The sequence below is a fragment of the Mastomys coucha genome, unplaced genomic scaffold (assembly GCF_008632895.1).
Source record: "Mastomys coucha isolate ucsf_1 unplaced genomic scaffold, UCSF_Mcou_1 pScaffold21, whole genome shotgun sequence".
NCBI lineage: Eukaryota > Metazoa > Chordata > Mammalia > Rodentia > Muridae > Mastomys > Mastomys coucha.
Window position 1 is genome coordinate 104,951,756 of NW_022196904.1, and position 20,446 is coordinate 104,972,201.

Here is a 20,446-nt window from a genome sequence, read left to right on the forward strand (position 1 = left end):
CTTCTTTTTTATGACTTTACTTTTTGATATTATGAATAACATGAAAAATCACTTTGAAAGTTTCGCTAAAAGTTTCTCAAAACCCAAGCAAGCATGCCGCGATGAAAGATCCAGTGTTCACAAAGCCCTCAATATGTTGCCCTCTTGTGGGTACAAAGGGCATTGCCATCCAAGAGCCCCATCTGAACCCTAAGTTGGAGGATAGAAGGAGCGAGTGAAAGGGAGAGAGGGTAGGAAGAGAGAGGAGAGAGAGGGGAGGGGGAGAGGAGAGGACAGGAGAGGAGGGAGGGAGAAGGAGGGAGAGAGAGAGAGAGAGAGAGAGAGAGAGAGAGAGAGAGAGAGAGAGAGAGAGAGAGAGAGAGAGAGAGAGGAGAGAACAACACAGTGGGCACACGAACTTCTTCCATCCCACATTTGTGCGAACTTCCATGAAATACCTACCTCGAACTTTACGGAGACTTAACAATTCACTCTCTAAGCCACCTGACTTCTTTTTCATCTCATTCCCACTTCTATAGATTTATCTACTTGGGGAGGCGAAGGTGGAGGAATTAGGTGGGCCAAGAGGGCAGACAGATTTCCGGACGAATACTTGCGATGGCGATAACACTTCTGCTGTCAAAGGTGGCTTTAGCTGTCTCTCCCTGCCCTTTCGCCTCGGTGTCCTACGCACAGTTATCTGCGGCTACAACATGTGTTTTCTCGGAGTGATTTGGGGAAGGGGTGGGGGCAAGAAAACCAGAAACCCGCCACGCAGATCTGTCACAGCCTCCGGAGTAAGACACAACTCTCCGAGAGAGGCAGGCATCCTGAGGAACAGCGTGTCCACAGCAAGCGAGCAGCGCCGGGCCCCTTTCTTTACCTCGGCTCGCCCGCTTGCCTGCCCGCCGCCGAGCGCCCTCCTCCCAGTCCCCTCCGGGCCAGCCGTGGCTCTGCCAAGGGCTGCGCTCGCCTGCCTCGCGTCCCTCCGCTGTCCCACCCCAGCCGCCGTCCCCGCGCAGAGAAACTAACCCCAGAGGTGCCGGGAAGGGCAGGAGTGGGAGGCGCTGAGGCCGGTGCCCAGCCTGACGCGGGGTTCCTGTCCCCTGCCCCCTCCAGAGCCCCAACAGGTAGCTCGCACTGCTGCTCTCTCACTCAGCCTCCCTCGCTCTCTTAATTCGCTCGCTCCGTCCCGGTTACCTGGGCGGGCTCCAGGATGGTACCTCACGGGAGGGCTCCTTGTGCGCTGCGCCGCGGGAGTAAAAGACATTAAAGAAAAAGGGAAAGATACAAATTTTAAAAATTAAAGAAAGGGGAGTCGGTGCTAGGTCAATTAGCTGAGCCTGGGGAGCAAGGGAGCAGGTCCCCAGAGCTGCGGCCCCGGCCCGTCGCCCGTTAACTCAAGTCTGCGGGGGTGTCCTGTCCCGGGCCCTGGGGGGAGCGCTGAGCGCACAAGTTTGCTGCCGGGGTGCCAGGAGGTGCACGCGGAGCCGGGTGACAGGGGGCTTCCCCCCTTGAAACAAGTGAAGGCGATGGTTAGTGCTGTCAATCTTGGCAATCAGTGTGAGCGGCCATGTCGTAAGTATTCAAAGCATTTCCCGTCGTGCAACATCAGAAAGTGAGTGGCCAGGGCATTGATCTGAGCGAGGGAGAGGAGGCAGGGCTCCCCTCCCAGACAACACAGGCAAGATGAGACAAGAGGCGAAGGAGGCAGCAAGCCAGGCGGGGCGGCTGGGAGGGAGGGGGAAGGGCTGGGGAAGAAGGGAGGGGAGAGCAGGAGGCAGAGGCAAGAGCAAGCCTCTGAGAGAGGAGGGCAGAGAGATCGGCTAGAACAGAGACTGGAATTAGAGAACGCGCCCCGGGACGCAGAGAGTGAAGTAACGGCTACAGGGGGATGAAGAAGAGGGCGATTCCGAGCAAGAGGGGACAAGGAACAAGAACTAGGTGGGGCGAAGCAGGCTGAAAAGAAATAACAGAGGGAGCATTGCTAGGGGCTGGGACTGCTGGAGAAGGAACCAAGAAAAAGGTAAAGTGAAGCGGGAGAGGTAGGCAGCTCTGAGAATAAGGAGCAAAGGCGAAGCAAGGACGTCAGTTGGGAGGAAAGTGGGGATGGATCTTTGAGCTTCCGAAGAAAAGTTAAGTGACAGGAGGTGGCACAGTCTGAAGGTTAAAAAATACGGATACTGAACTAGAAGGTCATAGTGAGTGAGGGAAACACCCTTAGGAGAAGGACAGGGAATGACATGACGTGGACCAGGGAGAAGAAAAGTGGCTTTGGAGGTGAGTAGTGCAGATGAGAAAGAGTAGTCAGCAGAGTGGAGAGAAAAAGATGCAGGAAACAGCGATCATAAAACCATCAATGCGTAGAACCTCAGTGAATGGGGAAGAAAAACTTAAACAATATAGGAAAAACTGAAAGAAAAAGAAATTGGCATAACAAATCCCTAACTTTGTGGGTAGCCTTGTCCTGAAGGCCATATGACTGATAGAGTTCACAGGATAAACTTTCTATAAAAAGATATGTGCAAATTGCTTCATACCTGTACAACAATAAATAAAATGGCTGAATGTCTATTCTGTGGAGCTGAGTGGGTGACACATGTGCATTAACTCAGCCTTGCAAAGACACACTAGAAGGAACAATCTCAGATGACTGAGCTGGAGCCTGGAGACGCTGAAAAGTTTCAAATGGACCAGAATATCACATAAAATTGCATGTTCAGACATAAACAATTATTTCATGAAAAGCACTGCCCCCCCCCCAGTAAAAGCCCTAGCTGGGCTCAAGATCTCCTTTTGAGTCATGTGTAGGGTGGACTAATAGTGTGGCAGATGCAGAATGCCTAAATGAAGAGAGACAACTGAAGGACCAGAAACGGAGAGAACATTGATGGTGTCGGTAGTTAAGAAAAGAGAAAGATGTAAGTGAGAAAACTATCTGTGGCCTCATCAGGTTGCTGGCAAGAGGCAGTGTGCAAAAAAAAGGTGAGATTGGCCTGCCTCAAGCAAGGCCCAGGGAAAAACAAAAAACAAAAACAAAAAACTGAGGTCAGTGGAGACTTACATCAGGAACAAAGCTAGGAGCAAGGTTCTAGTTAATCAATATAAACTGCAAAGACTTTAAAGGTTTCTACTTTGTAGAAAGTGACAAAAGAGAGTTCCTTGGAGATGCCTTCTAAGGGGAGATCCTGCAGTAAACAGAAGGAGCAGGAAAGATGACTAACAAGAGGAAGACCTCCCATAGATAGAGGCAAGAATAAAAGAGAGAAAGCCTCGTCTTTGTTAACCAGGCAATGGAAGGAACTAGCTCCTAATGTATACTCCATGCTAATTAGCTTCTATATGAACTCCAGACAAGAGAGAGGTGTGATGGAGGTAGAAAGCACACCTAGGTTGAGCCTGAAAGAGGGCAAGAGTCTGGCTGTTTCTGCTCTATAGGAAACATAGAGCTGGAGGGTTCAGAATTTAGAGGCTGTATGTTAAAATGGCTTGAAGGCTGGTTGGGAGGAAAGTAGTCCTGGGCAAGAAATTTTGTGATTTCCATTGCTCACAACTGCCTCCAGGTAGTGGAACTAGAAACCCATGAGGGGTAATCTCCAGCACCTAGTAGGCCAGATTTTTAACACTAGACCGTCCTTAGACCTAACACCCATAGGGAAAGGCCAAATCTGCACTTCCATCTGAGGAAGCATCTCCCATTTGTGTGTGAGCAAGGCTCCACCTGGCCCAGCTCTGAATTCCTGAGCCTTGAACTCTTCAGCTGCCTCAGCTGCCTTCCTTAGAATTCAAATTCAGGTGCCAGAAACCCTGTCCAAATCCTACAGGTCAAACCAAATGACCTGCCCTAAAAGTCTGCAAAGAGAAGCGCCCAGATAGGTAGGTGTCAAAGACCAGTTCGCAGGGAAGAGCCATTCAAACAGATGAGCCATTGCATAGCAAACATGGGCGCCACTGGGTTCCTCCTAATTGCTGAGGCAGGTTTGGCTTTCCCAACACCAGCACATTGGTCTTTTCAAATCACAGAGTACTCTGGGATCTGGGAAGCAGACCCAGCCGACCAGAAAGCAGGCCGCTGGGCTGGTGGGAGGCAAGAAGGAAAAGAAAACCAAGATTTCTGTGATCCAAGGCCTTAGTGCCTTCTGAAAAGGAGCTCAAGAGACCTTTTTAGATTTCAAGTCATAAACTAGTACAAAAGTAGATGGCTGAGGGGCAAACAACCCAGAGCAGGTGACAATATTGCGTCCCAAAGGAAGGAAACTACAGTTTGGGGTCTGGGCTTCACAATCTAGACTGCACTGGGTGACATGTGCCCCGAGGGAAGTAGGGGTGTGTGCTTGCTAAGGGCTTCCTCCAAAGCCTTGAGCACCAGCTGTACTACACAGTGTGTGAGGCAGAGAGCCAGGCACCCGCTGATGTGGGCTTTCCACCTGATCCGCACCGTCTGCGGGTTCCAAGAAGTCTATGAAGGGCACCCGACACCGCATCCCAATCCTGGAACACACAAGCTCACTTCTCCTGGGGTCTGGAGCCAGCTCGACACGAACCCAGGCTTTGAAATGCCAGGACTGAGAAGAGAAGAGGCTAGCGGGTGGGGCTGACTTACCTGCCTGCTGAGGTTGCTGCCTGGGCGCCCGCTGTGTTTGTGTCCCTTTGCACCTCGACAAACCAAAGGCAACTCGGCTTTGTTAAGTTTGGCCTCGCACCTCGAGAGAAGAGGCACGAACTGGCAGAGACAAGGCGCGCACGGTTCCTGGAGAGAGGTTCCCCCTGAACTTGGGAAGGGCAACGCAATTAATCCTGCTTCAGAAGTTATTATTTAAAACACCCACGCAAAAAAAAAGAAAGAAACAAACAAACAAAAACAAAGGAAGAAAGGAAAGGAAAGGAAAGGAAAGGAAAGGAAAGGAAAGGAAAGGAAAGGAAAGGAAAGGAAAGGAAAGGAAAGGACAGCCGTTAAAACCTCGAATTCTCCCTTTGAAAGGCTCTCTTAACCAACCGGGCGGATCTTTCAAACCTACATGACTTCATCTTAAGGTGGCCAACTTCTCACAGGAAGGGTTTCATGGCTACTGTGTAAACAGGACAAATATGTCACTCACTCCAAAACACCAATGAGAACTTTTAACAAAACGAAGAGTATGTGAAAGAGTGTAACAGGCAAAAGGGAAGAAGTTGAAAAACTTTAATTACAGCGTGGAGAAAAGTTTTCACCATTGATCTCCTTAACCCTGGATGACAAACACCCGAACGCTCCAGCAGCCCGTGGCACTTTGTTTAAGTTTGGGAGAAGCAGATAATATCAACTCCCAAATAACAGTGCCCTTGGGACAGTCAGTGCCTCAAAGAGGTTGGAACTCGGGTTTCAGCAACAAAAGCAAACCGTAAGTAATAGTCTTCGTCCTTTAAGATATCATTTCGCAGAAGAACAAGGCACTGCACCTGGACTTTAAACGGATGGAGAACAACATTAAATTTCATTTGAATCTGAGAGTCATCCAGTTGAGAAAAAGCACAGCCACAGTGACAAGAGCAACAGAGCACCGTCACAAAGGTATGGAAAGTGGTAAAAATGCATGAACTTCTGTTTTCAAAGAACAATAAAGATAAATAAAAAGTAAGTTTTCTAGACATGCCTTTCCTAGCTTAGGAAAGTTAATTTCCCAATGTGCTTTTGCTGTCAAAGGTGCAAAGCCAAGGCGAGGGAGTGCGTGGCTGGAATCTGCATGCTGATAAGAGAAGGGTGATGTACTTACAGTGACAGAGGGCAGGCTGCGGGAGAAAAGCTGTTTGTGTTAGCCTGCGAGTTACCCAGGGCTGCAGTGAGAGCCGAAGGGAGGAGGCGTGGGAGTGCCCGTCTGCGTACACCTTCACCGCGTCTCATTACATCTGCCAGCCTCTCTCTCCCTCTCTCTTTCATTTCCACATTCCCTTTGTTCCTGAAAAAAAAATCTACACGTCACATCAGAGTCCCCAGATGCAGTCTACACCAAAGAAAAAAATGAATAATTCAATCAAACTGTGCATAGTCTCTAAGGCAATAAATCTATCGCACTTAAAGAAACGAAGGGTAATTACTACCATAGAATTAGAATAAGGCCAAAGACCAGAGATGTCGCTGAGTCTCTGGATAAACTCCACAGTCAAATAAAGTTTCATTTATTTGATCCTTTTTACATCTCGAACGGGAAGTCCGACAAAAAAAATTAAACTTATTTTAGAGCTATTCGCGTCTTTTGAAACACAGTCTAGAGAGTGGGGGAGGGTATTGGAGGGTCTACCTTGTTCAAAAGCTCCCAAAGACTTCAGCTGAGCGCCCGGCACAGACACCAACCAAGACAATGCGTGCCGGTGGAGCCTGTCCAGAGCCCTCTTCTCCCACTCCACCCTCTTCCACTCCCCTCTCAACAGCAGAGCGCCCTCCGCTTGCCCACCACTGTGATTCTACAGGAGGGCAGCTGTAATCTGAGAGTCTTACCTGCGGCAATGCGAAGACCCAAAAGAAACTGTCTTTCGCTGCCACCAACACCCCGTGCCATTCCTATGCACCCCTCCAAAGTCCCGTAACCATCTAGTTCTTCCATCTGCCTACGAGAAACTGTATACCGGATTCCCTCCCACCCCCCACGACTGAATGGAAGCTCTATACGGAACTGACTTCTGGATATGCCCTGGGTTGAGTTAAAGCGATGTCTGGAAAGGAAAAGAAGGGAAGGAAAAAAGGAGGGGGCAGCTCAAGCCCTATCCAAGTTAATCAGAAGGCGGTGTTAGGCGGGAAGCGCCTACGGGAGAAACAGCTGGGCTGCACACTGGCCATGCAGATCGCAGTTCTAGGAACCGTGTCCTTCGTCCCAGAGGTAAGACTGTATGACTGTCGCATGCTTATTCTTTCACTGTCCGTGTCTCTCTTCCCCGCCCACACTACCCATACCCCTAGGGTCGGCCTGCGCGCACCCTAGAGGACTCCAGTGCAGCAAAGAGCTGTATTTTCCGGAGCCACTCATAAATCGTGGGTGTCACTGAACAGAGATCTGCAAACCTGCTGTTTGCGACAGCGATCAGACCCTCTGTCCTGCCAGTTGCTCACTGACCCAGGGTACTCGGGTCGCACAGTGGGCGGAAGCCCCGGCCAGCCAGGTCGCGGGAGGCCTGCAGGCTCAGGTGATGCCAGGAAAGCCCCAGCGTCCCAAACGGGTTGGGGCTAGAGTTTCCATCCTAGAAGCGCTTCTGCCTGCTTCGGCCGATACACAAGCACAGGCGACGCGTGCGCGTGTACAAATACACACACAGTCACTCAGTCATTCAGTCACTCACGAACGCACGGCTGACATTCCGGCCCAACGACCCATCTACAAGGGCCCCTTTAACAGTCAATTCAGCTCTCTGAGGAGCAGCTGGGAAACTGGGATTCGTGGATGAGCCCACGGGTGCCAACTGCCAGTGCAGCCTTTGTTTACGTGCCTCGGTCGCCACCTTGAGGTGGAGCGCAAGAGTGCGCTAGGTTTAGAGCCACCAAGACCCATCATGCAGACGGAGCTGGCAGCCAGGACGACCTCCCGGACAGTTTAAAAGAAAAGCCCACGAAGGTTCCCCTGGAGCGGAGGAGTCCGGGAAGCCGTACTGCTGGGAAACCCGGATCAGGAAATGGCAGAGCGACACCTGCAAAGTAGCTAGTGCCAATACCCGGTGCATTCTCTCATTAAACTACAAACCTGGGGTTAGAGAACAGATCCGAGACTGGGACTGCGGTTTGAGAACTTTCAGCACTAACTACTCAGGCAGAGGATGGGTAGCTAGCTTGAGGAAGACACAGCCTCAGCTCCTACAGGATGGAGGGCATGGCTCAGAGCGTACTCGGCCTCTCTTGAGTTCCTTTGCTTGCTCTTCGAGGGGAGACAAAGGTACTTAGAGATGCACGCAACCCTATGGTCATAAGCAGAAGTTTCAAGATGAGAACTGAGAACAAGAGAGGAACGTTGAGACAGCATAGCTATCTGCTGCAAAAGCTGAGTCCCATTTCCCAAAAACTCAGGGCTTCTGGGCACCTTAAGAAAAGGTTTGGTAAAACATTAGTGTGCTATTAATTGTATCACCTGCTTCCATCTTCTTATGCCCATTTTCACTCCTCTGCAAATATATTTGCTGTTTGGATATCAGGGTTTTAAGAGCCCTCTTGCTGAATCTTGCAACAACCTACTGCAGTTGTTCTTTGTTATTCCTGGACAACTGTCTTCAAGGCTTGGAGGCATCTTACAAGGCCATCCCAAAGGTTCTCCTCAGAGAACTGCTCTAAACACTTCTGAGACTTTTCACTGCTGCTTGGGTACCTAAGTGTTATTTAAATATGGTGTTTTATAAAAGAAGAATTGTTTAAGAAAAAGGAAACTTGGGAACTATTTTGAGTTATATGAAAGCTTAAACCAGGACTGGCTGACACCAGCTGCGGCCTCCACTTTTTGGCCAGCAATAAATAAATGAAAGAAAATGTGTAAATAGGTCCACAGCAATATGATGCTAATGGCCAACAGGAAATGTTTTCTCTGAAAGGAGAAGCAACAAACCTCGAAGCCAGACCCTTCTCCTGATTCATGCCACAGCCCAGCAAATCAACAGTGCCTTCACTCATGTGAAAACCTGAGTGTTATTGAATACAGTACTGAATTTTCCCAGGGAATCCCAATTACAGAAACACCTGTGCTAAGTAATGTTATTCTAATCCACTATGAAAATCGTAAGTATGTAATAGCCCTCAAATCATCTCATTTCTTAGTCACAGTGGGGTGGGCCAACTTCATGGAAGAACATTAGGCTTGTACAATGCCCCAGAGCCTTAACTCAAAGGAAGCTTGGCTTTGCTATACATAATACTGGCCATTCATTTTACCTTAAATGAGCCGGGCATACACTAGAGCCAACATGACTGGCAGAGACCAAGCTTAGGTAGAAATATCAAAGAAACTGGAAAACACATTGAATGTGCAGAGACCAATTCCATAATTTTTAAACAAAAATCTTTGCAATATAAGCTGACATTATTCAATGGGCATACTTCATATTACTATAAATAGAATATAAATGGGAAAATATAATGAAATTACACCATCAAAAATAAAGGATATGATAGGAAACCATTGTAACCCTCTACTACCACAGCAAAACCCATATAAATCAGCTATACTTTAAAAACATCAAGCTAACCTTTTTGAAATGCTCCATGAAAGAATACATCAGGATTACAGCTGCTTTACCACTGGATGCCACTGCAACAGTCATATGAAATAGAAAGGCTTATCACACACCCAAACGTTTCTTTGAAAATCCTACATGAAATTTGGGGGTTTTTTAACCAAAATAAAAGTGATCTGAACAATTTACACATTTAACACACACAGGGCTGAGGGATACAATGAAAAGTTATGTTTCAAACACAGCAGTAAACTTCCCTCACTCTAACTCCCAGTGAGATGATACTGTGTTACCTTTTCACCATTAAGTGAAAAGCATTCGCACTACCTCATAGGTGCTGCTGACTGACTAAACCTTCCTTCCATACCTTAAGTTCGCCACTTGCTAAGATGACTGTCATTCCATTTAGTATATACTCGAGCTACACAGGGAACAGTGGGCAAATCAATATGACACCTATTGTAATTGCCTCATAAAAGACAGACAAGGGTCCTGCTCACCAGTAGCTGCCAGCTAAGCAGCTTACTGATATTACCTTTCTTCAGAAGCTTGATTATTTGCTTTAGGAATTTTATGTTTTATGCATTGTGTTTTTAAAACTGAATTTGGTGTCCTATAATTTTAAAATTTGGTACTTAAAAATCTCTCTTTTAAAACCACAGATTGCTTTTTAAAATGTCTAAGTATAGGATTTCTGTTACATTCACTGAGAGCCTAACATGTGAAAAGCAAATAATTAAAAGCATGTTAACCAAGGATCTATGTTTTGCATTTTTATAATTCAATGAACACTAGTTAAAAATGACTTTTATAAAATGTCAGCAAAAATATTGTGTTTGATGTTTGATAATTCCACCTGATGTTAAATTATCTTATTCAGTATATACTATTTAAATTAAATTATACTTATTTTTATCAACCAACAAATTATATACATCTCTAAAATACAAATTTTAAAATTATACATTTCTAATTTATCAAGTGATATATCTAAAAGCATCTTTATTTAACAAGAGAGTCCATGGTTATAAGCCATAGACAAAATAGCATACTTTTTTTTTAAATCAATCCTAAAAAAAATTCAAGCTATATTTTAAATCAAAATGTTTATATCAGTGCTAGGCAAATATCCTTAAACTGATGATACATGTCATTATCATATATTATAACTATACAATAGCAATGTGAGCTTCTTGAACTCAAGAAGGGAATGAGCCAGTGTTCCCAAGGATAGTCATTATTGCTTAAGTAGCTCATTGGATGTTATTGAATTTTTAGTTTTTATTAGATTTTTTTACATTAGTTTGAGTATATTGCCTTTTCAGTAGGGGTGGAGAGAAAACCAGCCATGTTGAAAGTCTGCAGCATGTGCTCACCCCCATATTCATTCCTATCTCTTCAAGAAAACTGGGAATGAAAGGTTCTTTTATACATGCTTAAAAGTTCAGTAACTGTAGGCTTCTGAGGGAAATACATAAACCCAAACGCTCATATAAAACCTCTTTGGATTGTATGCAGCATGTTAATCACCTAACTTTCAAAGTTGATGAAGCTCAGTACTAAAATGAATATTAAGTAAATAACTGTTGCCACACTCACTAGAATTAGCATACTTCAGATTATAGTTTATAAATTTTTAAGAACATGAGCATCATGATATGGTTGTCATAGAAACTGCAACAATATGCCATTTAAATTAATTTTCTATGCAGTGATAAGGCCTAGTTCTACATCACTCCAATACAAGTTTAAAAAGCAAAAGAAATGCAGTGAGAGTCCAATTCCTACCAGCTTAGAAAATTATAAAGTGCAAGTGTTTTTAAGAAAGAAAAATAACAATACATTCTAATTGCATAGTAAGATGGCAATTTAATAAAGGTTATAAAATGCTTTAAATGAGCACATTCTGAAAAAAGTTTTTATTAACAATCAGCTACTTCTCTTAGTATTCCTTACTCTTGTTACACAGGCCTATTTATAGGTAACAAAAATTATTGGTTATTATGTGTTAGTTAATTATTAAATTATGGATGCTCTTTATGTTCTTGAGAGATGGGTGCAGTTGGTTTCACATTATAAATTCAGAACAACTAGAACAGAATTTTAATATTTTTAGTGATTATTTCAACAGAGCCTCTGATTTAGAAAGAAGTGCCACTACATTACTGCAAATGCCTTCATAGTATATCAGTGCCAGGGAGTCTCTATGACATTAATGGCTCAATTATTGGAACAGAAAAAGCCTATGAAAATAAAGCGTGTTTCCTAAAGACAGAAGATTTCATGTCCTAAATTAATCTGTCTTTTTTCTACCAAATCCTTTTCCTTATATTTTCTATCATTAAACATTTCAATACGTAATACAAATACACCCATGAAATCTTTAAGTATATAGTATATACTTAAAGTCTATATTTATATTGCATATTTTTATGTAACTTAGCCTTTGTTAGTAATATTTCAACTAATTGCAGAAAGAAATTTCATGAAAGCATCAATGAAAATGTTGTACTTGTACAAGTGATTTTTGAGAAGTGAATGGAGAGTGGCATGTTTTTACAGTCTGAGAAACAACCTGAGAAGGAAATAGAAATGCATAGAACATAGCCTTCTTGATAGGATTAAGAGAATTCCAACACATTTAAATGCCAGTTTTCCTGACAATTAACAATGAAAAGCAGATGTTTACAAAGCTGTTTCCTATGCTGTCTTAAGAGATGATAAAGGATGGTTTGTGGATAGTAAGAATGAAAAGCCAGATAACTGCTTGCCGGGTATGTATTGAAAAAGCATTTTCATTGGCTCACTTATTGTTAATAAAGAAAGAAAAACACTTTGTGCTACACATACTGCGTGACTATGACTATAGAAACTGCCATCGTAAAGTCCTCAAAAACTCTTCAGATGTAATTTACAAAGATAATAATAACACAGAATTATTTCACTTCTCTGAATGCTACACATTTGCATACCAGGACTTTGTACAATGTAGTCATAATGCACATTCATAATGGCAAGGGCTCCATAGCACGTTAGCTGCAGCACAGGGTCTGTGCTTTACACAATCTGTCTCACCAAGTTTTACTCACTGTTGTCAATGTGTTTGTCTTAGTAAGGCAGGTGTTTGGTGCATACAGAACTGAGAGACCACATTAGCAACTGCAGCGCCATTGTAAGAAAATACAAGGAAGCTGAAAACCATGTGACCTTGAAAACAGTAACAAGGCGTGACATGGGAAAGTTACAAGTGAATATTTTTTAAAGTTATATGTGATAATCATAGGCCTTTGTTACCAGAAATAAACTGCAAACACTGCTGATGCTCAGAGTTTAGATAGTTTTGGTATTATTATCTATTGAACCAAGTACGTACTAGATATTTTTAATGTTTACATTTTTAAATATGCATTTGTAATGAGCCTTCTTCTTGCAGCATTTATCTCCTGCCTATAGCTTAGTGACTGTGTGTGGTATCCACTACAGACAGCAAATGAAATCTAATCAGGCCTGTGTTTGTGAGGAACTCTGGAGAGAGTGAATGGAACTCTGTGGAGCCCACAACTACAGCATTGCTGTTGCCCACATGGTTATTCTCTAAAGTGACCTCTGAAGCTTTTCATATTTGTCAAAATGGAAAAGGTATTTTTGAAGCACAGTGAAGAGAAAAAGGAAGCAAGAAACATAACTTGTAACATTTCCTTGATGAACATAAACTGAGCATAAATATCTAATTAAGAACATCTTTTAATGCACTAAAACATATACATACTATTACAACTAATGTTTTTATTTATATGGGAAAATGTGACAGATAATTTTGTCCCTAGTACTTAGTAAATACTCACTAGCTAGTAGATATTTATTCTTGTGAATATTATTGTTGAAATTAAATATATTTCCACATGAACTTTCAATTAGCTCTCAAATTATGATAACATATCAAACGCATTCACATACTTCATTCAATTAAGAAAGGGTGTTTTGCAATGTAAGTTGAACATTACATGAGCATTGCAATGTGTACTAAGAGCATGATACTTAACACAAGGGAAAAGGAAACTCTTTTAGCCAACAATATTTTAGCCCTTGGTATTATTTTGTTAGCTAAAAGATCACTGAAATCTCTAACAGTCTTCTCTATGACCCAATCCTCATATAATATTTAATATACAACAGGGAGAAGTTTGTAAAACCGCTTGAGTTTGTTTTTAAAACGACTTTCATATAGTCAAAACTTTACTGATGGAATTCCAAAGTTTTTACTTTCATTCTCATTTTCAAATAACTATTTAGGATAGTATTTTATCTGCTAATGTTCTAGAAGTATTTTGCAAAGTTAATAAAAGATTCACTTTCATCACTGATACCTACACTCCTTCTCTCTCTCCAGGGCCCTACTACATCTCTGGATAACCTGGATGGAGTTCAATATGTAATCCAGTCCAGGCTTGCCTTGAACTTTCAGTCATCCTGACTTGGCCTCTCAAATATTACTGGCATTTTCTTGTGAGGATGAATTATCTATATAGATTTTAAAAACAAAAAAACAAAAAAAAAATTCAGAAGATCTTCCAAAATGACAGGAAGTGGAACCCACTTTCTACACCAGCACTGGAGACACTTTTACATTCTATGTTTACCAGAATGCTCTAGTTTGTTTTCCTATTGCTATGATAAACACTGTTTACGAAGGAAAGGGTTTATCTACCTTCTAGTTCCAGGTCACAACCCCTCATTGTGCAAACAGTGAAAGCTGGCATATGTTCTTGCTCTCTGCTCTTTCTTACATTCAGGTACCTTTCTTATACAGCTTAGAACCACCTGTCCAACGATGGCTCCTTCCACAGTGGGCTGGGCCCTCCCACATCAATCAGCAATCAAGAAAATGCCTCTGTATTAGTCAGGTGCTGGCAGAGCCTCTCAGAGGACAGCTATACCAGGCTTGGCAAAGGGGAGGGGGGATGGGCCCAGGAAAGGGGACAACATTTGAAATGTAAATAAATAAAATAACCAAGAAAAGAAAAAAGAAAATGCCTCACAGACAAGCCTGCAGGCCAATAGGACAGAGGCAGTTCTCATTTAAGAGTCTCTTTGATAACTTTGGATTGTATCATATTAACTTGTTCTTATGTTTACTCTGCTTCCTATTATTGCATGGATTCTTCTCCAACAGTTATTAGAAGTACTATTCTTTTATTCTCTAACAAATATGAGCACATAGAGTGTGAACTTTAGCATCCTGCTTTTACTTTCATCCTTACATCTGAAAAACCATCAAAATATAAATGTTTTCTACCAAGATGACTAATATTTATGAACATACAGAAGAGGTATCTTGCAATGAACAGACTTCTTTTGGTCTGTAATTGTGGGGATCTCCAATTTATGGTGGTCTAACTTACAATTCTTCAACTTTGCATGGGTACAAAAGTAGTACATAGTCAATAGAAATTCCTGGCAGGCCAGGAATATTCATCTTTCCCTGGAGATTGTTAAGACCCTCTATTGAGATGCTAGGCATCCACAATGAACTTCCAGTCAGCCACATGAACATGAAAGACACAAGTAAGAGACCAACAAGGACTGGATTGCTAAGCCAAAATGGCTTATAGGTCTTGTGTATTGCATGCATTTTTAACTAATGATACTTTCAGTCTGTAACTAATTATGTTTTCAACTTGTCATGTTTTTTTCTGAATGTAATTCCTTACATGGAATTACATTCTACTACATTCTACTACATAAGCAGAGTTACAAACTCAGTAGCTGATATTCTACTGCATTTCCCACCAAGTGCTCAAGTCCTACTGAAAATTATTTTGTGATGTGCTCAGGAGGACTAAGAAAATCGAGCCATATCTAGGCTGTTAAATATGGTTGCTAAGATCCAAGAAGAATACGAAAAAAAATCATGGTGTCTGCATCCCACATGTATAGAGAAGACAACCCTCAAAAATGATTGTCATCCTTTTTGCAATGACTGGATGCTACATCAGATCCATGGAAAGAAGTGGTCATTCAACTGTCACAAGAGGCAGAGTCTACCCAGAAGTGGGAGTATTATAGCATCTTTGCTGAGCATGCATGGGTGTCCATAGAGATGAGCTAGAGTCCTGGATGACACTATACGAGACAAGATGTCAATATATCAGCAAACTTTTAAAATCTCTTACAAAGATCACTCAACTGCAGGATTTCCCATTATGTCCAAGAGTTCATGCACTGACAATTCTCCATTTACTTCATCCCTGCTTTCTAAGTACCACTTCTTTTTTTTTTTAAGAACTATTTTTATTTCACATTTATGGTTATTTTCCCCTATATATCTGTATACCACATACATGCAATGCCTGTGTAGGCCAAAAGAGGGCATTGGATCACCTCATAGAGGGCAGCAAACCACCATGTAGATTCTGGGAACTGAACCTGGACTCTCTAAAAGAGCAGTTCAATGCTCTTAACCTCTGAGCCATCTCTCCAGCCCACTAAGCACCATTTCTTCACTAACTGCTGAGAACAAAAAAATACCTCTGCATAGCAGATATCCTACAAGATATGTCTGTACAAGACTCCATGAAATTCAATCAGAAAGAGTAGGGAACCTTGAAATTTCTTGTGTTCATAATCCAAATGTATCAGGTATAACCATTTTTCTGCCAAGCCCTGATTTCTTTTATCTTTAAAACACACACATTTTTACTTAGTTACAAAAAAAAATCAGTTGAGAAGTGCATTGCCAGGCTAACTTGTAAAGAACTATGCTTTTTATTCTTAATTGATTTTCATAAAGTAATGCTTGCAAATGATAAAAGCTAATATTACACTAAAAAACTTATGATACTAGGCCCCTGCCACACCCTTTTCCTTCCCACATGTGTGATTCTAGGCAGTCATAGTCAAATCCTCTGGCTTTCTTTTGATATTTAGCTCCACGTTTTAAAATACCATGCGTTTTAAAGTACAGTAAGCTTTTGCACACGTGCTGATATCTTTTTGTCCATGCCCACAACCATTTTGACAGGTGAGTATTTAATTCTCTCATGTCTTCTCACTTCTCCATACAGTATGTAATAACCTGAGGCTGGAAAGATGATGCAGCAGTTAATACATACTGCTCTTGCCGAGGACCAGAGTTCAGTTCCTAGTACCTGTGACTTCAGCTCCAGGGATCTGACACCTCTGACTTCTGGGGGCATCTGCACTCACATGCAGAAGTTTATGGTAGAACAAACCACTTTCCTCATTTCTGAGAAGCCAATGACAGCAAAAAGAAGGATCCAAGACTCCATAATCTTCTTTTGGAACATGCTCCAGTGACCTAAATATCTCTCATCACATACCCTATCTTAGAGATTCCTTACAGCAAATCTCTTAGTATGCACATACTCTTGCTGTTGGTTCTGGCTGGCTGGAGAGGCCTGACTGTAATGGCTGACCCTGTGTTCTACCTCAGCTCAGATTGCTCTCAGCCCTCACTGCAGTCACTAGTGCCTGCCGTTAGACTCTGCTGCACTGGGTTCCACATCTTTCTTTTTCTTGCTTTCCTTAATTCATTTTCCTGGAGACCAATCTCTAATACTTTTTTAGCAAAAATAATAAATGGAAGGAAAATTATATTTGCTGCATATTAGAAAATGTATCTATTCTGACGTTTTATTGATTGCTTGTATATAGAATTATAGGTTGAAAATCACTTTCCCTTAGACTTCTGTGATTGTTAGCCACTGTATTCTAGACTTCAGTGTGACAATGAGACAGCTGATTTCTGATCCTATGCAACCTATTCTTTTCTCTTTCTGGGTGCCTTTAGTTCCAGACACTCTTTAAATGTTTTTTAATCCCTATTTGGTTCTCTCTTCCCTTTGCTGGAATTCTGCTGATCAGCTGTTGGAACTTCTAAAATGACTGTCTGAAATGTGAGCCTCTTCTTTGTTTCCCGTGTCCTTAACTTCACCTTCATCCAGGAGCTTCTAGGAAGGCTTTCTTACTCTTACAGAAGGACACATGTCCTCAAAGACCCTTGGCGACCACCAAATCTCTCAACTTCCTTCTTTTGAAGGTAGTCATCATGCCTTGAGAGGCAAGAACAAAGAACCATTTAAGTACAAGGATTGAAAAGGTAATTTCAAAAACATATAAAACTATTCCCAGCACGCAAGAAGAATGCTACAAATATTTGTAAAACAAAAACTTAACTGAATAATGACAATGGTTGTGTTGAAGGATAGAGTCTAAGACTTTAGGGACATTACTGCACTTATGCTAGCCTGAACTTCAAAAGTCCAGACTTATACATTGTAGCCCAAAACTTTCCTTGTGGTTATGTGATATGAACATGATAACTACTATACTTTAGAGGACTTCTTACTATTATAGACTCACCAGAAGTATCCAGAAAATGCCAATTATCTTTATTCTGGGTGTCAATTTCTATACATGTTATTTATGGTATGGTTTAGACATGGTTTCCCATCACCCCAAAGCTTCATGCATGGAAAGCTTGCATGTCTGAAGTCTGGAGTGGTGAGACTTTTTAGAAGTGGAACCTAATGGAAAGTATTTAGGGCCTGAGGTCTCCAGTCTCTCAAGTGTATTAATTCTGTCCTAAGAGGCTAGGAAAAATATGGTAGAAGTGAACCCATGACAGTAGGTTGCAAGAGGAGAAAGCCAAGGAAAGCAGCAGCAGCCTAACTCTTTCCTGATTTCTTGTTTCCTTGAACACACAAATCTGCCTCCTAGCACTTAGCCAGTTACCACTTTCCCGTCATTTGGTGAGACAACCAGCCAGGACTCACCAGAAAACCAGCAACCACGCTGTTTGGACCTTCAAGTCACTGAATCTTAAATAAGCTTATTTCTCTTCTATATTACTCAGTGCCCAGGATTTTGTGATATTAACACAAAATAGATTAAGACAATAATTCTTGTCTAATACTACTTGAAACTCTGTATTTTGGGTTCTCTACATCTCCTTAAAACTGTGGGTCCTGAAGTTATGCACTACTAACTGAAAAGAATTGACACATGTTCTCACAAAATGTCACAAGAAGAGAGGACACTAATTCTTTGTCATGTAATAACTTTTATTTATCCTTAATCACACTTGGTGTTTTTGTTCATTAACAAATAGAAGCAGGCTCTGTGGTGCATGCCTTTACTCTTAAACAGCTGACAGACAAAGGAAAGAGGATCAGGAATCAAAGCCAGCCTTGGTACATAGTAAGATCCTTCCTCAAACAAACAAAAACCACAAAAGCTCCATAGCGATCATCACCAATGATAAAGTGTCTCCCCTGAAAAACAGAACCCCTACAAGCTTACAGATAATCTTGTTTGACCTCGCTCAGCCATCTGTTGGCACAAATCTGTCTCTCCTTGGATGGGTACCTTACTGGAGGAAGGGACTACTGGAGAGGAACAGCTCTGTGCTGTGATCATTTCTGACCCTAAAAAGGATTGAAGCTATCTTTTTTCTGGTAGTTCTTCAACCACCCAGATGGGAGAGAGGCTGCCCCTCACTGTGTGTGCCAATGCGCACAGTACAGACTGCTGAAACATCAGACTCCTGTCTCTTTTTCTGTCTTAAATCTCTTTACAGTCAACAATCTAACAACCAGCATGCTGCATTCTGAAACCTGTATTAAACCTTTTTAAACTTTCTAAAAGAATAAGCATAATACTCATTGTAACTACTGAATATTTTTAAGGTTATTGGAAAAGGTTTTTTAAAGACTCCCCCCAGACAAGAAAATTGAATAGCCTCAAAAATGTTGAAGTTTTCAACATTTTTGCATTTATTACAATGTACATGCATCTGCATACACAGAAGTATAAGGAGAAAAAGACAAAAAGACTCGCAACAAATTCAGGTTTTATTATATGTAAGTACACACTGTAGCTGTCTTCAGACACACCAGAAGAGGGCATCAGATCCCATTATAGATGGTCATGAGCCCATGATGTGGTTGCTGGGATTTGAACTCAGAGCCTTTGGAAGAGCAATCAGTGCTCTTAACCGCTGAGCCATCTCTCCAGCCCCACAAATTCAGGTTTTAACACTAAAAGAACGTGGAGCTCACTGCTGGGCTTACTGCAGAGAAATTACATTTGCTGAAGACTGTCAGAACCACACAAAAGAATGAGGCTATTCAATCTGCTTGCCTATTCTTTGACTAGATCAAATGCACGTGGGGTTTTGCATTTGAGTTCTTTATATAACATAGTCAAGATATCAATCCCCTGTCAGATTAATAGATGGCAAAGAACTTCTTCTGTAGGCCAGCACTTCACTCTGTTGATTATTTCTTTTGCTGCATAGAGCTTTCTAGCTTTGTGTAATTCCATTCATTAATACTTGCTATTGTCTCTTGGGCTATTAGAGTCCTATTTGGAAAGTCGACATCCTGAAGGGCTTCCTCTATTTTTTCCCATGGTAACCTGAAACTTTCAAGTCTTACATTAAGATACTTAATTTATTTTGACTTGATTTTTGCTCAGGGAAGGGGTGGGGAATCTTGTTTCATTCATCTACATCCATTTCCTCACAGCATTTGTTGGGGGTAACCATCACTTCTCCAAGAGCTGATTTTGGCCCCTTTGCCCAACAGCAAATGGCTGTAATTGAGTTGGTTTGTTTCTGGCTTCTCTCTTCTGTTCCAAGATCATTGTGTCTGCTTCTGGGTCAGTGGCCAGGGTTTTATCGTGGTCATGTGAGTGGTATACTTGGACATCAGGTACTATGACCCTCCCAGCATTGCTCTTTCTACTAACATTGCTTTAACTCTTGGGGTCTTTTGTGTTTCCATGTGAATTTCAAGACTTTTGTCTGTTTCTGTGTTTTGGTGGGGCTGCAGGGACTCTGTGTTGATTACTTTGAAAACAGAGCAAGTTTCACCATATTGGTTCTCATGCATTAACATGGATGTCTTTCCATACTCTAGTGTATTCTTCAGTTTCCTTCTTCAGTGTTTCACAGGGTTTTTGGCTTTTTCCAGAAGTCTTTCACTAACATATTCAGCTTATTCCTCAATATGTTTTATGACTGTTGTGAATGGACTATTTTTCTTGACTGATCTTTCTAGACAAATTCATTACTGATCTTGTATGTTTGTTTTTTTGCTTTTGTTTTTTTATATTTCCCATATTTTTTTTAACTTTTATTGCATTATGATGAGAAAAGTTACATGATTTCAATTTGTTTAAATGATTTAAATCTTTATTTGTTAACATTTAAAAACATATTTTAAGTAAATAGAATTAAATCACATTCTTGTTTCCCTTTTGT

At 41.9% G+C, this 20,446-nt stretch overlaps 1 protein-coding gene and 1 long non-coding RNA gene across 7 annotated transcripts in view; one reads left to right on the forward strand and one right to left on the reverse strand.

Moving 5' to 3' along the window:
• The window catches only part of Sox6 (SRY-box transcription factor 6), a 618,663-nt gene that overhangs the window by 561,701 nt on the left and 36,516 nt on the right, over positions 1 to 20,446 (reverse strand). For 2 of the 6 annotated variants that reach the window (XM_031387977.1, XM_031387981.1), the window contains exon 3: positions 5,733 to 5,915. In XM_031387977.1, the coding sequence (XP_031243837.1) occupies positions 5,733 to 5,915 (183 nt within the window). Of the gene's footprint in view, positions 1 to 441; positions 828 to 1,179; positions 1,689 to 5,732; positions 5,916 to 20,446 lie in introns of those variants that run through there. The other 4 variants (XM_031387985.1, XM_031387994.1, XM_031387987.1 and 1 more) reach the window with 4 other exon arrangements.
• LOC116102835 lies at positions 5,126 to 13,721 on the forward strand. Its single transcript, XR_004123298.1, has 2 exons — positions 5,126 to 6,833; positions 13,553 to 13,721. It is a non-coding gene; the product is annotated as an uncharacterized LOC116102835 (long non-coding RNA).